General features: G+C 39.5%; 1 protein-coding gene across 2 annotated transcripts in view; it reads right to left on the bottom strand.

Annotated features, from left to right (window-relative positions):
* Window positions 1-10,897, bottom strand: part of NSUN6 (NOP2/Sun RNA methyltransferase 6) — a 97,506-nt gene extending 86,609 nt beyond the window's left edge. For both annotated transcript variants that reach the window (XM_030819230.1, XM_030819229.1), the window contains exons 1-3: window positions 10,335-10,897; window positions 7,691-7,846; window positions 1,731-1,810 (exon numbers count right to left, since the gene is read on the bottom strand). In XM_030819230.1, the coding sequence (XP_030675090.1) occupies window positions 1,731-1,810; window positions 7,691-7,846; window positions 10,335-10,409 (311 nt within the window). In that variant the 5' untranslated portion in view covers window positions 10,410-10,897. The remainder of the gene's footprint in view (window positions 1-1,730; window positions 1,811-7,690; window positions 7,847-10,334) is intronic.
* Window positions 10,898-17,567: the final 6,670 nt, after the last annotated feature.

Here is a 17,567-nt window from a genome sequence, read left to right as displayed (position 1 = left end):
CCATAGTTGTGTACTTTTATTAACTACAAAAAAAGTAAGTATGCCAAGTACGGCAATTTGCTTTTGATACTTAAATCTGATCATAAACATCTTCTCTGATTGGTAAGTATAATTCTCCCATGTTAAAGGCCATATACTATCCCACTGCATGGACAAATCATAGTTTATTAAACCACTGCTCTATTGCTGCCCACTAAATTGAAGTTTTAAGAAACTTCAATCTTAACAAAAGCATTTCTATATTATAACTCTTAGGAGTTCAAAAAGATTTTAGACCATAACTAGGAATTTTAAAATGCTCCACAGGAATAAAACTCCATTATAATCATTATACTATGAAAACTTATTTTTCCATTTTTTTTTTTTTGTTTTGAGACAAGGTCCTGCTCTGCCTCCCAGGCTGGATTGCAGTAGCACAATCATGGCTCACTGCAGCCTCCGCCTCCCAGGCTCAAATGATCCCTGAATAGCTGTGACTATAGGTGTGCACCACCATACCCAGCTAATTTTTGTAATTTCTTTTAGTAGAGGTAGGGTTTTGCCATGTTGCCCAGACTGGTCTCCAACCCCTGGACTCAAGGGATCCGCCTACCTCAGCCTCCCAAAGTGCTGGGATAACAGGAGTAAGTAAGCCACCAGATCCAGCCTGAAAACCTATTTTTCAATTTTCAAACATATGCTTTCCAAATACGTAAAAGTGTAGAACATAAATGGCACATAGTAGTTTAACATACTTGTTGAATTATGAATAAAATTTTACAGGCTGGGCAAGATGGCTCACATCGTAGGCTGAGGTGGGAGAACTGTTTGAGGCTAGGAGTTCAATACCAGCCTGGGACACATAGTGAGACTGTTTCTACAAAATAAAAAATAAATTAGCCAGGTGCAGTGGTGCGCACCTGCAGTCCCAGCTACTCAGAAGCTGAGGTGGTATAAATGTCTGAGCCCAGAAGTTCGAGCCTGCAATGGGCTATGCTTGTGCCCCTGCACTCCAGCCTGGGTAACAGAGCAAGACGCTTTCTCAAAAAATAAAATTTTACAAACATATCAGCTATGAAAGTAGAAAACAGGTTACTCTATATTTTTGTTGCAGCTCAAAAAAGAGTTTTAATTTAGCACTGAAAATTCATATGAAATACAAGTAAACAAATAAAATAAAATTTCACAGAAAGTGGAGGGAAAAAACATCACAGAACTAAATGGACCTAAAATGCATTATTCTCAAGATCCTTGGGCCCATTCCTAGTCTTCTTTTGTATTATTTTCCATGACAGAGTCTAAAGTCTGCATTTATGAAGTTCTGAATTCCTGTTATCTATAGAAAGTTGCAAACAATGGAGAAACTTAGTATTATCACCGAACAATTAAAAAACTCCCTGTGGGCCGGGCGTGGTGGCTCACGCTTGTAATCCCAGCACTTTGGGAGGCCGAGGCGGGCGGATCACGAGGTCAGGAGATCGAGACCACAGTGAAACCCCGTCTCTACTAAAAATACAAAAAATTAGCCGGGCGTGGTGGCGGGCGCCTGTAGTCCCAGCTACTCAGAGAGGCTGAGGCAGGAGAATGGCGTGAACCTGGGAGGCAGAGCTTGCAGTGAGCCGAGACTGCGCCACTGCACTCCAGCCTGGGTGACAGAGAGAGACTCCATCTCAAAAAAAAAAAAAAAAAAAGCTCCCTGTGACAAACTTTTATTGACAAGAATATAATTTGGAAATGAAGTTCTTACAAACCTGGGTCCAATAACAGGAATAAGTAACACATCTTGAAGGTCTGGATGTTGAAGAATAGGAACACTTAATCCATTAAACTGCTGTTGAAGATAAACATGATTATAAAGCAATCCATACATTTGATACATTTCAACTTATGGAACTTTTCAGTATCATCATCTACCACAGCATGAAGCCCTAGTAGCTCTGGGGCACTTTCACCTTATTCCACGGGATACTGTAAAAATCCAAAAGACCTCAAAACAACAATGTATTCTCTATTTTAATTCTGAAGTATCCTGACTTCCTTATAAGACTCAATTTTGCTTACTATTTGGCATTATAAACACAAACCGTGGTTACCCTAAATGATTTACGTTAAAAACTTTTATTTAATGTAGAATTACATGTAGTATTCCTTTAAGAAAAGTTTCTGAATAGGATGTTAAAGACTGAGATTACTATTAATAAATATTACCTAATACACACAGTCAACACTGGCATCCATGTCAGCTTCGGTGAGGAAAAGAAATGTTTATGGTAGAGGTTCGGGATTTTCAGTATTCTCTATTGTAAGGGAACCGGAAGAGTGTCACACTGAAAGCAGGTACAGGTGTGGGAGCCAGCTCACACCAGCTCAGGAGAGCCACTGCATGCATCTCTTTCCAATTCCATGGTCATGCACGTAGCTACCAGGGAACATGGTGAGTATTTATACCACAGAAATCAACAAACACCACAAATTGGGGTTATTTTTCCCAGAAAGGGGTTGTTAAATATGTACCAGCGTACCACTGTAACAAGCAGAAGAAAATTGGGCACTCTACACAGAATAAAAAACAGCTGCATAGGGGACTGGATGACAGGGACCGTATACTCTATGAGAGGGCAGCACGCAAATATTTGAGAACAAGTCTGCCTTGTAGGTTAGGGTTTATCAACTCTATTTTCACATACTACATAAAAGAGCAATCACCACAATGCATGTTTGCATTGCCCCACAGGATTCATACACTATCTACAGAAAATTTCTGAGATCAACTTACTGATTTCTAAGTTGGTAAGGAAACAGAAAATAATTGTGCATATTTTAGAAATATAACCTCGTATCTACCAATTCACCAGTTCTCTGAACTTCTGCTTCTTCCAAAGGGTATAGTTATCCAACAGACAACTAATAAGCAATCTGAAAGATAAATTCCATCTCAATAAATCAAATCCTTCTTCCTTTCTCTTTCCCTCCCTCCTTCATCATTTTGATACCCTTACAGTATCAATTATAGGGAATAAATCTTGCCAAAGAAAATGAACTTTGATTTTTGTTTTGTTTTGTAAGTAACATTTGATTTAGACTGTAGAAATATCTTATACAGAGATCAAAGCTTCTCAAGCCAAAGGTCATTGTCTCTCCCTTTCGATTAGGAGCACGTTAATATATAAATAAAACCCATAAAACCACACCCTTCATAACACACACGTTTTTTTCCAAACCAAGCATATCACCAGCTTCTTTTAATGTTGGTTTCTGCCCTATGCTATTTTAAAACAGCCTTACTGAGATAATTTACATACCATAAATTTCACCCATTTTAAACATACAATTCAATGATTTTTAGTAAATTTAAATAACTGTACTCCAGTTTTAGACAATTTCCATCATCCCACAAAGATCCTTCATGCTCGTTGGGAGTCAATCCCTGTTCCCATTGCTAGGCAACCACTATCTTTCTTTCTCTATAAATGTGCCTTTTTCTGGACATTTCACATAAATGGAATACAAACCGAGCATCCCTAGTCCAAAAATCTGAAATGTTACAAATCAAAACTTTCTGAATGCTGACACGATGCCAGAAGTGGAAAATTCCATACTTGACCTGGACTGGTCAAAGTCAAAATGCAGACTCGCAACAGTTTATCCAGCCTACTGTGTTTTTGTTGTTGTTGAACAGCTAATTCAGGTATTCTGGTGATGCTACTGTGCTGCTTAGTTACCCTGAACACATTATTTTTTTCACTGTATTAAGGTACGTCTTTTTTTTTTTACTGTTAAGTGCTTACATATGAGTAAGTATAAGAAAACGTTGGCCAGGCACGGTGGCTCACGTCTGTAATCCCAGCACTTTGGGAGGCCGAGGCGGGCAGATCACGAGGTCAGGAGATTGCGACCATCCTGGCTAACATGGTGAAACCCTGTCTCTACTAAAAATACAAAATAAAATTAGCCAGGTGTGGTGGCGGGCGCCTGTAGTCCCAGCTACTCGGGAGGCTGAGGCAGGAGAATGGCGTGAACCCAGGAGGTGGAGCTTGCAGTGAGCTGAGATTGCGCCACTGCACTCCAGCCTGGGCGACAGAGCAAGACTCTGTCTCAAACAAAAAAAAAAAGAAAACGTATAGGTCAGGTGCGGTGGCTCACTCCTGTAATCCCGGCACTCTGTCAGGCCAAAGCAGGCAGACAACCTGAGGTTAGGGGTTTGAGAACAGCCTGGCCAAGACAGTGAAACCCTGTCTCTACTAAAAATACAAAAATTAGCTGGGTGTGGTTGAGCGCACCTGTAATCCCAGCTACTCAGGAGGCTGAGGCAGGAGAATCACTTGAACCTGGGAGGCACAGGTTGCAGTGAGCTGAGATCGCACCATTGCACTCCAGCCTGGCTGACAGAGACTCCATCTCAAAAAAAAAAAAAAAACACGAAAATGTATATAAATACAATTTTCTCTGTATATAAAGAGTCAGGAATGATAGTGATGTCAAACAACCAGATTGTCCACATGGCTGAGATAGTGATACCTTTGCTTTCTGACGGTTTAATGTATATAAACTGTTTCCTGCACAAAATTATACAAAATATTGTATAAAATTACCTTCAGGCTATGTATACAAGGTGAATATGAAACATAAAAAAATTTCATGTTAGACTTGGGTCCCACATCCGATATCTCTCATTATATAGATGCAAATATTCTAAAAGCCAAAAAATCCAAAATTTGAAATAATATGTAGCATCTGTGTCTAGCTTCTTCACTATTTTTGAGGTTAATCCATACTGTAGCATGTATCAGTTCATTCTAGTTCATGATTTTTATTGCTGAAAGATTCTATTGTATCAATATATGACATTTTGTTTATCTACTTAAGAGTTGATGAATATTTGGAGTATCCCTTTTGATTATTATGAGTAGTGCTGCTATGAACATTCATGCTAAAGAATGTATACGGGCATATGTTTTCATTTATTTGGGGTATAAACCTAGGAGTAGAATTGCTGGGTTTTAGAGTATGTTTAACTTTTTAAGATACTACCAATGCTCCAAAGAGATCATATTATTTACATTTCAACCTACAATGTTTGAAGATTCCAGTTTCTGCATATTCTCACCAGCCTAATTAAATATTATTAAATTTCAGGCCAGGCACAGAGATATATGGGATTCACACATGTAATCCCAGCACTTTGGGAAGCCGAGGCATGCCGATTACTTGAGGTTAGGAGTTCGAGACCAGCCTGGCCAACATGGTGAAATCCCATCTCTGCTAAGAATATCAAAATTAGCCGAGCATTGTGGCCACTGCATATAATCCCAGCTACTTGGGAGGCGAAGCCAGAAGAATCGCTTGAACCTAGGAGGCAGAGGTTGCAGTGAGCCAAGATCGCACCACTGCACTCCAGCCTGAGTGACAGAGCGAGACTCCATCTAAAAAATAATGATAATAATAATTTAACATGGGAACAAAACACTTACTTTTATATCATCCTGTTCAGGACATCGCTTTAGGACATGTGAACTTTTCAATGTGAAAGGAGAAAGAAAATCCACAGCCTAAAACCTCCTCTAAGCGCTCTTTCTTGCTAGAATTGGGTACTGCTTTACCATTGGTTTCCTATCTAGTGACTCTGACCCAAGCTTCCCTGTCCAACGTTAACCTTCAAGGAAAGGGGCCCAAAGCCCAGAGTGACTGATCCTAGCCCATGGGATCTTGTATATCCAGACTAGGATACTAAAATATCCAGGTTCTGGAAATCATTTGTTATGAAAAAAAAAAATAATAAGGCCGGGCGCATGGCCTCACGCCTGTAATCCCAGCACTTTGGGAGGCCAGGGTGGGCAGATCACAGGGTCAGGAGTTCGAGACCAGCCTGGCCAATATGGTGAAACCCCATCTCTACTAAAAATACAAAAATGTGGCGTTTATAGTCCCAGCTACTCGGGAGGTTGAGGCAGAAGAATCGCTTGAACACAGGAAGGAGACGTTGCAGTGAGCCAAGATCGCGCCACCACGCTCCAGCCTGGGCGATAAAGCGAGACTCCTTCTCAAAAAAACAAAACAAAACAAAACAAAAAAACAAATCTGGATCTGAGTTATGGATATTTCCAGTGGGCCTCAGAAGTTTCCTTTTTATTAGCTGAAAACATACACATGGTTATGGAAAAGTAATGATTTTAGTTGCTTAGGGCAACCACTTATGTTTTATGCCTGTCATTACTCTCAATAAGATTATCACTATCTACCAATAAAAATCAGATTAATGTTTTTTAAAATCTTATTTAATTATTATACTAAGGTTTGGTCTCATACAGTGAGATGCCATAGCTGGTTCTTCTGATAATACGGTCGTCTATTCACAACTTGGTACTTATGGAATTGTTCTTAAAGAGAGTATGACAAAGAGTCCATAAATGTAAAAGAGAGATTTTTTAAAAGGGGATAAGTGCCTCAGTGATAATTTTCTGAAGTTTTCCAAGTAACTAAACACAGCTTGTGATTTACAAATGGAAACCCTGTAATCATGGTTGCCTCTTGCTTTTAATTCAGACACAAATAAGGCAGAAATGGAGTCTGCTGACACCCACCAGTGACATGTCACAAGTCACTGAATAACTACAATATACAATTTATGTGGTACCTCTCAGCATCTATTTTTCTACCTCCTACATTGCTTTTGAGGTAAATTTCAGTGTACAGCATATGAAACACATAAGGCAAAGCTTTCAAAAGCAAAAAAGTATATACAAGATAACTCAAAAAATATAAACAAGATAAATCAAATACTTCCTGCTTAGAAGTCATAAATGCCATTTTATAACATTGTTTTCATCTGTAAGAGGACTATTTTGCCAAAACTATTTTATTGGTTGGATACAAAAAGTCTCATGCTGTCTTACATTGAAAATAGATTCAGATTCATTCTCTTAATTTCCTGGTTTTATAAAACATAAGACGCTCAACATCTTTTTTTTTTTTTTTTTTTGAGACAGAGTCTCATTCCATCACCCAGGCTGGAGTGCAGTCATGCAATTTCGGCTCACTGCAACCTCCACCTCCTGGGTTCAAGGGATTACTCGTGCCTCAGGCTCCCGAGTAGCTGGGATCACAGGCATGTGCCATCATGCCCAACTAATTTTTTTGTATTTTTAGTAGAGACACGGTTTCGCCACGCTGGCCAGACTGGTCCCAAAGTCCTGGCCTCATGTGACCTACCTGCTTCAGCCTCCCAAAGTGCTGGGATTAGAGGCATGAGGCACCAGGCCTGGCCCAACATCTATTTTTTATGTCAATTAACAATATAATCCCACAGGTACTTAGTATGTACCTCCTTACCCCGGGGCTTATCTCAGCTATACCATCTGTCCTCCTGGTCATTATATGCTGCTTATCACAAAGCCACAGGTTTTTAAGGTTAGACTGGACTTCTTCACATGTATTTTAATGATGAAGCTACTAAGGCCCATTTTAACGTGGCCCAGAGGGGTTTAATGAGCTATTTAGTCACCAAAAATGAATAAATTTAGAATCATAAGTACTAGTTTCAAGTTCTAGCATTACCACCTAGGATAATTTTGAAGAATTTACCATTCATGATCCTCAATCTCCTTATCTGTAAAATTGGAAGTGCATTATATCATTCATAGGATTCTAAATGGAGAACATGGCAGATTGCAAAAATTTAATTATGTACAAACGACAGAAAATTTCCACAAACCTTCTGAAGTTCATCAAGTAACAGATTTTTCACATGTTGTACTGAGGCTAAATGTGTATTCACTCTGACAGTTGTGAATGACGGAGGATGTGACAGGTGCTTTAACAAAGTTTCAAACTTCCTTTCTGCTTCTTGTTTACCTAAAGCAGTCACAATCTAAAAAGAAGTAGTTAATGTTTAAATTTCCTGAGAATTAAAAACAGTCAGCAGAACATGCTTATATATTAATTCCATCTAATGAAACATTGCTTAGCAACTGTTCAGCTCCATTCTTTTTTGCTGTATTATGTGTTAATAGCAACTAAGGAAATAGTAATACTTCACGGGGTTCTTGGGCTTAAACATGGTAATAAACACCTAAGAAAATGCCTGAAATAAAGGGCTTAGAAAAACATAGCCTAAACTTCAAAGCATTAGGAACATTTTCCAAATATTACTATCTGCTACATTTATTCACACAAATTCAGGAACTCAGTCTATTTATAATGCATTACCATTACAGCATCTCTGTAGAGCTAACATTATATCCAAGTTAGCTAGATGTTAGCTAATTAGCTAACATCATATCCAAGAGCAAACTGGGTGGTATCCTTTTAAAACACCAATATTTAAAGAATAAGTAACATTGATATAGTCACTGTCATACAAAGATTCCCCTAGGACATCAGCTTTTTAATATGGTGTTATTAAATGTAACAAATATATACTGTCCAAAAAACGTTGAGTAGCAAAGACACCTGTCAGATATGACGGTATAAAGACTCAAACAACAATATTCCCTTGTAATTAACCGAAGATTTTCAAGAAACATATTTTTTTTTTTCGTATTTGACAAAACCCTGCTTTACAGAATCTTCACAAACCACTTGTTAGCCTACTCGTGCACCAGCCTTAAAAGTATTCATACTTTCTCAAGGTTTAGTCTTAACAAAACTGGAACATTCAGCCCGGGCAACATGGTGAAACCCCATCTCTACAAACAATACAAATATTATTAGCCAGAGTGGTGGCCCCTGTCTGAGGTCCCAGCTACTCAGGAGGCTAAGAGGATCGCTTGAGTCCCAGAGGCCCAAGCAGCAGTGAGTTGTGATCACGTCACTGCACTCCAGCCTGCGCAACAGAGCGAGACCCTGTCTCAAAAAAAAAAAAAAAAAAAAAAAAGGCATAAAACTTAATATTCCTTTCCCTTCAATACTTTTCACAAAGGCATAGCTTTTCATTTTGTAAAACTGTACCATTGATGAAGCTCTGAGGCACAGGCAGTGTCAAAGATGTTTGGATCTTCTTTATAAAACAGTGTTCTCCATTTTAAATTCTGCTGAAAAAAATTGTGGAATGCCCCCTACTTCTCTAAATATGTGCCTTACATTTTAAGTCCCTTGAAATCAACAGAATATATTTTCTCTTTCCGTACAGTCTACTCCCTCAACGTAATCTTTGGAAATGAAACGTAGAAATCAAATCTAAAAGGCATGGCTTCAATAACATATTCAAAAATGAGTAACATTTAAGTGGTGTTAATCTGACTAAAAAAACTAAAGATTTAAAAAAAAAAAAGCAAAGTTGCTTAGAGGCAACATGGTAAAGTGGAAGAGAGGACAGGCTTTGCAATAAAAGACAATCAACATTTACTGAGGACTTCTGTGGCAGGCACGGCCAATAGCAAACAAAATTAACATTTTTTGAAGACTTACATGCCAAAACAATGCTAGTTGTTTTCATTTACATTTAATATCCTACAACAACCTGGTAAAACATTTTTAATTTGACTAAAAAATTAAAGATTTGGAAAAAATAAAGTTGCTTAGAGGCAGCATGGTAAAGTGGAATAGACAACAGGCTTTGCAATCAAAGATAATCAACATTTACTGAGGACTTTAGCAAACAAAATTAACATTTTTTGAGGACTTACATGCCAAAACAATGCTAGTTGTATTCACTTATATTTAATATCCTAAAACAACTTGGTAAGATATTTTTAACCATTCTCAATTTTTCACAGAAAAGAAAAATCGAGGTTAAGCCACGTAATTTACAAAGCACTAGAATGCAAATCAAGTGCCTGAGATTCAAAAGCTGTACCTTTGTTCATTAACACCTGAACTCTTTCCCTCCAGATTTCAAGTTACTTGATAGCTGTGTCAACTTGGATCAGTTAGTTACACAATTCCTTGAGCAGTTTTCTCATCTATTAAAAGAGGAACAAACCTCTAAGAAAAAAGATTGTGAAGATTAAAGATGCAAATCTTCTAGCACAACTGTTGGCATTTAAGAGGCACTCAACAACTTACAGAATCCTTTTCACCTGAGTGCCAGAGCGAGCGCTCTTTTAAAATTCGACTCGAGTTCTTGAAGACAGGGACCTTTTCTTGTTCATCCTTGTAACCCTTTGTGCCATGCCTGACAGGCACATGCCTTTTTTCCCTTCTTTTCCACTCCTAAATGTCACAACATATACCTTATTGACTTCGTATCTCAGTAAGCTTTAATACCTGTAGAAACATATCGGTATTTTTACACTTGATAGACAAGTAGTAAGAAACGATGGCTGTCAAGATTTCCCTTTATACTTTTTTTCTATTTCTCTCGAGTGTCCTAATATGAGTTTTTGCAAAATATCATCTAACATCTTTACCTGACCTACCTCCTTATTCATAAAGCCTTCCTTAAGGTAGTTTTCAACCTCGGGTCTCAAAGATATCTTAGGGAAAATAGACATTTTTCCTGTTGTTTAGTTCTCCACCAAGAGAAATGCTGGAAAACGGTGTTTTTTTTTTTCTTTCCGAATTAATAGTGACGAGTGTCTTGACACCAGATGCTCAGGAAAATCTTGCCGACCACGCTGAGTTAATTTCGGAAATGCAGAGATACACGGTTTCTCAAGCCTAGCCGATTAGAAGGGGCTGCCGGGCTTCCACCACACCTCATCGAGGCAATGTTTTCTCGTAGAGAGGCTCATGGAAATCACTGAGCCAATGCCACTCACGTTGCAAAGAACCAAAAAAAGAAAAAATGCTTAGTAACTGAATCCGTGGTGAAACGGACGCAGACCAGTAAGCTAGGCTGACAGCAGGTCGGTCCCTTTATTTTCTCTGTCAATTTGCAAACACGCGCCCCCTATTTCTCTTCGGAAAGTCGCTTCCGGGTTACGTCACGTCCGGCGCCTGCGGCCCACCCCTCCCTTTCCGGTCCCCTAATCCGCAGCCGCAAGTTTCCCCCAACACTACGCTACGGCACACCACGCCACGCCCCCGGAGGTTCCTAACTCTGCGTGAGGCGCTTTCACTTGCCTAGCGTTAAGTAGGCAGGGCCTGCTGGCTGGGTGGTCGAAGATATTTAGTTCCCGGTACCGGAGGGCTAGGTGCCAGGGGCAATGGGGAAACTGCCAAGTGGCGTGGGTTGAGTGGAAGATGTTGCTGGACCGAAAAAAGGCAGAGCCCAGTTGCTGTCCTGCCGGATGTCCTCCAATTAGAGGATGAAGCCAGAATTTGGGCGCATCAGCCACCGTTTGATTTCATGACATAATTTTACCTTTCTCAGGCATACATATCTGACTTCAGTTGTGAAGTTCATAGGGTTCATATTTTTGAAAGTTGGGTTAATGGTCTGTTAATATCCAATGCTCAGGTAAAACTTAAAACCCACAGATAGTGTTTACAGTTAGTTATAAGGCTAACTGCTACTTGTATCATAGTTGACATATTTAGAGTTTGGGAGACCCTTGCCATGATTTTTTTTTCTTTATTTTGGTCATAAGCAGACAAGGATATAGATTCAAAGAACGAGGATACCTAACGAAACTCAGTCATTTTATAATTGTACAGGAAAGTCAAAATAATTCTATCACCTTGACATGTTTTTTGCAGCACACCATGGTAATTTACACATAACTATAGGAAAGTGTTTTTTATTGTTTTTTCTCTTTAATTTTCACACCAAATTATACACACAGACACACACACACATATAACAGGTACTTTCTATGACACACCAACTCTTTACCAGAAAGAGTAGAAAATAGTGTATGACCATTATACCATACAACAACCTGCAAGGTGTTGTATGGTATAATACATATAATCATATTCTCTGCTTTTTTTTGTTTTTGTCTTTGTTTTTTTTGTTTTGTTTTTGAGACAGAGTCTCTGTTGCCCAGGCTGGAGTGGAATGGTGGGATCTCGACTCACTGCAACCTCCACCTCCTGGTTCAAGAGATTCTCCTGCCTTGGCCTCCCTAGTAGCTAAAATTACAGGCATGTGCCACCAGGCCCAGCTAATTTTTGTATTTTTAGTAGAGATGGGGTTTCACCATGGTGGCCAGGCTGGTCTCAAACTCCTGACTTCAAGTGAATCTGACTGCCTAGCCTTCCAAAGTGCTGGGATTACAGGTGTGAGCCACCACGCCCAGCCCATTTTCTCTGTTTTAAAGAGTAAATCAAGGTTCCTAGGTTTGAAACAACTCTCCATGGTCTCACAAATAAAAAGCCAGGATAAAGACTAGTAATTTGGCTTCTGGAGCCAATACCTTGACTTTTATTTATTGAATTTAAATTTATGGAAGCATATTTCTTCAATAAATCCATGAGATTCTTTCATGGCTAAAACATCTGAAAGTAATAAATGTCTAAATCAGACATTTCCAAAGGAATTTCTGTAGCCTCAATTTCGTGGTGACCATAGCACCACTAATGGCTGGAATCTGTACTTTAGCGATGAAGGAGGAGAAGGAACAAGTTGAACTAAATGTTAAACTCCACAAGGACAGAGACTTTATCACACCACTATGTACCCAAGCCTAACCCATAATAGGCACTCAAATACTTACTGAATGACTAAATGAAAAGATGGATGAACATCTCTATAAACTATGGAAAGAAAATGCTGATAAAGCATTTGCCAGAAATTACTTCACTAGTACCACAAACATGGACAGTATTGAGGACATTTAGACTTTGTTTGTTTGAGATGGAGTCTCATTCTGTTGCTCAGGATGGAGTGCAGTGGTGCTATCTCAGCTCACTGAAACCTCTGCCTCCCAGGTTCAAGTGATTCTCCTGCCTCAGCCTCCCCAGTAGCTGGGATTATAGGTGCCCACCACCACACCCGGCTAATTTTTCTATTTTTAGTAGAGATGGGGTTTCACCATGTTGCTCAGACTGGTCTCGAACTCCTGAGCTCAAAGTGATCCACCCGCTTCGGTCCCCCAAAGTGCTGGGATTACAGGTGTGAGCCACCACACCTGGCTATTTAGACTATTCTTGACTGGATGTTATTGTAATGACAGTTAATGTTGATGAAGATATCTCTTGGTGTTCTAAGGCTGGATCCAAGAAAAGCGTATTATAAATCAAGAGGTTGGCATAGTAGATATGTGCTATGTAAGCAAAGGAAAACTACTCTATGAATACACCCATATAAGATTTATTTAGGCTACAAGTTCTTAATATGGGTGATATGGCTCCCCAGGGTGTGAGGAACTCAGGGGGGACTGAAACAATTTTTGATATAATCTCACTCTTTTTTTTTTTTTTTTTTTTTGAGACGGAGTCTTGCTCTGTCGCCCAGGCTGGAGTGCAGTGGCACAATCTCGGCTCACTGCAAGCTCCACCTCCCGGGTTCACGCCATTCTCCTGCCTCAGCCTCTCCGAGTAGCTGGGACTACAGGCGCCCGCCACCACACCCGGCTAATTTTTTTTTTGTATTTTTAGTAGAGACGGGGTTTCGCCGTGGTCTCGATCTCCTGACCTCGTGATCCGCCCGCCTCGGCCTCCCAAAGTGCTGGGATTACAAGCGTGAGCCACCGCGCCCGGCCTATAATCTCACTCTTAATTTTTAGTTTGTGGAACTCCAAAGCTTAACCTTACCAAAACAATCATTCCTGAGCATTTAATTTCATGGTAAGGGTATGGGCGAATTAAGCTAATCTTCTAGAAAGGCTCTTTAGGGGGATGATAATTTTAAAAGGTTGATAAAACACTGATTTAGGTGATCACTTCCCTCGAGTCTCGTTCTGTTGCCCAGGCTGGGGTGCAATGGCATGATCTCGGCTCACTGCAACCTCCGCTTCCTGGGTTCAAGCGATTCTCCTGCCTCAGCCTCCTGAGTAGCCGGTATTACAGGTGCATGCCACCATGCCCAGGTAGACAGTTAACTAATTTCTATCTAGTCCTCCCTTTTTCTGTTCTTCCAGGTTGCCTTATTTCTTCTATGACAGTCATGCCTCTTTTTACTTGCCAAAATGTTATTTCAGATTGATCCTGGAAGAAAGTTCTTAATTCTGCCTCTGGCTATCTCCATTCAAGGAAATTTCTTTCCTTCTTAATTTCAACCCTGAGTGGTTCTATGAAAATAACATGACACCTATAGTCACCCATTCACCCATAAATCCAATCCTGTATCAGTACAGCAGCTGTAGTCTAAGCTCAAATTTATTTGGCATTTGAGACACAATAAATTAGGGCCTATAATATCTGGAAAGTGGCCTGGCACAGTGGCTCATGCCTGTAATCCCAACACTTTGGGAGGCTGAGGCGGGTGGATCACGAGGTCAGGAGTTCAAGACCAGCCTGATCAATATGTAAAACCCCATCTCTACTAAAAATGCAAAAATTAGCCTGGCGTGGTGGCATGTGCCTGTAATCCCAGCTACTTGGGAGGCTAAGGCAGGAGAATCGCTTGAACGAGGGAGACAGAGGTTGCAGTGAGCCAAGATTGTGGAACTGCACTCCAGCCTGGGCGAGACTCCATCTCAATAAATAAATAAATAAATAAATAAAATAAAAAAGTCTGGAAAGTAAAGGGAAGAATGAATACGATTTAGTTCAGAATACTGCCAGGATTAAACAAACAAAAAATCAATCTTGGATTGGTTCCTCTTTATTTCTAGAAGTAATACTATATACCTTACCGAGAACTTCCCATTTTTTTTGCCATGCTTATGGAACATTGGAAATTAGCACCATAATTTGCTTTGGGGAACACTTCTCTGAAAATCCAGCAGTCCAACTGTTGCCAGACTTAAATCCCTGGCTGCCTTATCTTGCACATATCCTTCCCACCTAAGTAAGGAACAAACAACATAGATTCTTACAAAGAAAATGGTATTAACATATAACTGAAGTTTAGCAGGGTTCCTGGGCAATCTGTATCTTTGACACCTCTGGTGTCAAGCTACTAGGGTGCAGATTCCAGTTCTTGCAACTTCAGGCAAAGTATTAAAGTTCTTTGCACTTCAATTTCTTCATCTGTGAGATACAGATAATAGCTCCTGCTTCGTAATTTTACTATAAACCAAACAAATTAGGTAGAGTGCTTTAAATGGTACTAGAACAAAGTCCTCTGTAAATGTTAGATAGTATTATCATACATGTACTGAAGGAATGGCTATAGGATAGTGAAAAGTCATTTGTGAGGAAAGAACTAAAGTGACCCACATTCTGACATGTCAAGAGAGTTAACTTTTCTATCTAAGGGAGGAGTGAAGAGGTGTTTAGGAAATGTAAGAGGCTCCACCCGAAGGAATGGGACTGTAGTAAAGAGGGGCAAAGCTGTTTCCAGAAAGAGAGGACCAGAAACTTCAAGAAGGTGAGTCAGCTTCAAAAGCCAAAAACCTACTATAAATGGGTAATTTATAAGCCACCATGACTGCCACTGAGCAGCCAAGCCCGTAAAGGACTACATGTGTTGATGATACAAGCTTTGAAATACCTGTTGGAAGAAGCATTTATCAAATGTAGGAAGGCTGGTCACATTGAGCCCTAAACTACAGAAGAGAGGTCAATTCTCGTTGATTGAATTATGACCAAAGTCATAGACCCATGGCTAGTTTGATCTAGTAGATATTTTGAAACTCAGGATATTATGGCTTCTCTATGTAAACATAAAGCAACTTTGTCAGAAATTTATCAACATTTTATCAACATACTTTTCGTAATGACAGGAGCGAGACGTGAGTTTCTTTTATATTACTTACAGCATCAAAAAATTGTTGGTCTCTCAATAGATATTTACAGAAGGCGATCATATTGATTTCAGACCATATGGCAGGCAGGGAGAATTTTCTGACGGGAAATCTATCAGTCACACCTAATCTGGAGACTGATCAACTAAACTAAAATCACAATGGGCATTACCTTAAAGGTTGAGGAAAGTTAAAAAATGGTGGCTTCCAGCCCTTTGGGAGGCCGAGGTGGGTGGATCACGAGGTCAGGAGTTTGAGACCAGCCTGACCAACATGGTGAAACCCCATCTCTACTAAAAATACAAAAATTAGCTGGACATGGTGGTGTGCGCCTGTAATCCCAGCTACTCAAGAGACTGAGGCAGGAGAATTGCTTGAACCCGGGAGGCAGACGTTGTAGTGAGCTGAGATCACGCCACTGCACTCCAGCCTAGGTGACAGAGCGAGACTCCGTTTAAAAAAAGTAATGGACAAATTGATCAGAGTTGTATAAGTAATAAATTGAATTCAATTATAGCTACAGCTAGCTTCCCAAGTATTATCTCAAGTTAGTTTGTAATAGTTCCTTTTAAAAACATATTATATTTTTATTTTTTAAATTCCCGAGTTGTTTGACATTTTTCTTCCTTGAACTCTTTAAAATATTTTGTTGAACTGGACAGAGATTTTACTGGGATTCCAATTTAATTAAAGGAAGTTATTTCCAATGAACGCTTAAGAAAATTAGTTATAATCCTTTTTTTTTTTTTTGATTCAGACAGGGTCTCACTATGTCACCCAGGCTGGAGTCCAGAGGCACGATCTTAGCCCACTGCAGTCTTGACCTCCTTGGCTCAAATGAGCCTCTTGCCTCAGCCACCCCATTAGTTGGGACTACACATGTGCACCACCATGTCCAGCTAATTTTTGTTTTTGTAGAGACAGGATTTCCCCATGTTGTCCGGGTTGATCTAAAATTCCTGGGCTCAAGTAATCCACCTGTCTTGGCCTCCCAAAGTGCTAGCATCACAGGCATGAGCCACCGCGCCTCTCCTACAAAATGCAATTGAATGTATTTTTTCTAACAGATCGATAGGTACATCAGCATGATTTCTGTTTAGATAATACACAACTATATTCTGTTAATCAATCATATTACTTTTGATAATTGTGGCTATTTTTCTTTCCCTCCAGTTTGTAAAAATTTTAGATTTCCAAATCAGCAAATAAAACTTTTAAATATGAAAAAATATTTTTAAAATATTAGAACAGTCTCATTGTCAGGTAAATTGTTCATAAGAAAGGTGTTAAAAGTAAGTTAAAAGTAAATTTTAACAAACTGAAAACTTCAACACTGAAGTTTTCTGAAATTTCAAAGAAGCAAAACCAATAAAAATATCAAGAGCCATGTTAAAATAAATACATTCACTCCACTTAGTTAAAAGTAGAAGTATAATTCAAACTTACTATCTCTAAAATATCATAAAAATGTTTAAGAAATCTACAGTTTTTTTTGCTTCAAATCTCTGCATTTTATTTTTATTTTTTTAGACGGAGTCCGGCTCTGTCGCCAGGCTGAAGTGCCATGGTGCGATCTATGCTCCCTGCAACCTCTGCCTCCCGGGTTCAAGCAATTCTCCTGCCTCAGCCTCCTGAGTAGCTGGGATTAAGGCGCACACCACCATACCCAGCTAATTTTTGTATTTTTAGTAGAGACAGGGTTTCACCTTGTTGGCCAGGATAGTCTCCATCTCTTGACCTTGTGATCCACCCGCCTCAGCCTCCCAAAGTGCTGGGATTACAAGCGTGAGCTGCAGCGCCCAGCCAAATGTCTGCATCTTCATACCAAAATGCTTTGTTCTTTTCAGAAATGGTTTCTTAGAAATCCGAAAGCCAGAAAAAAAAAAAAAAAGCAGAATGTGGTTTAAATCCATGTCT

This window comes from Nomascus leucogenys, chromosome 9 (genome assembly GCF_006542625.1).
Source record: "Nomascus leucogenys isolate Asia chromosome 9, Asia_NLE_v1, whole genome shotgun sequence".
Lineage (NCBI taxonomy): Eukaryota > Metazoa > Chordata > Mammalia > Primates > Hylobatidae > Nomascus > Nomascus leucogenys.
Note: the sequence above shows the minus strand (reverse complement) of the source record. Positions and strands in the feature narration are given on the sequence as shown.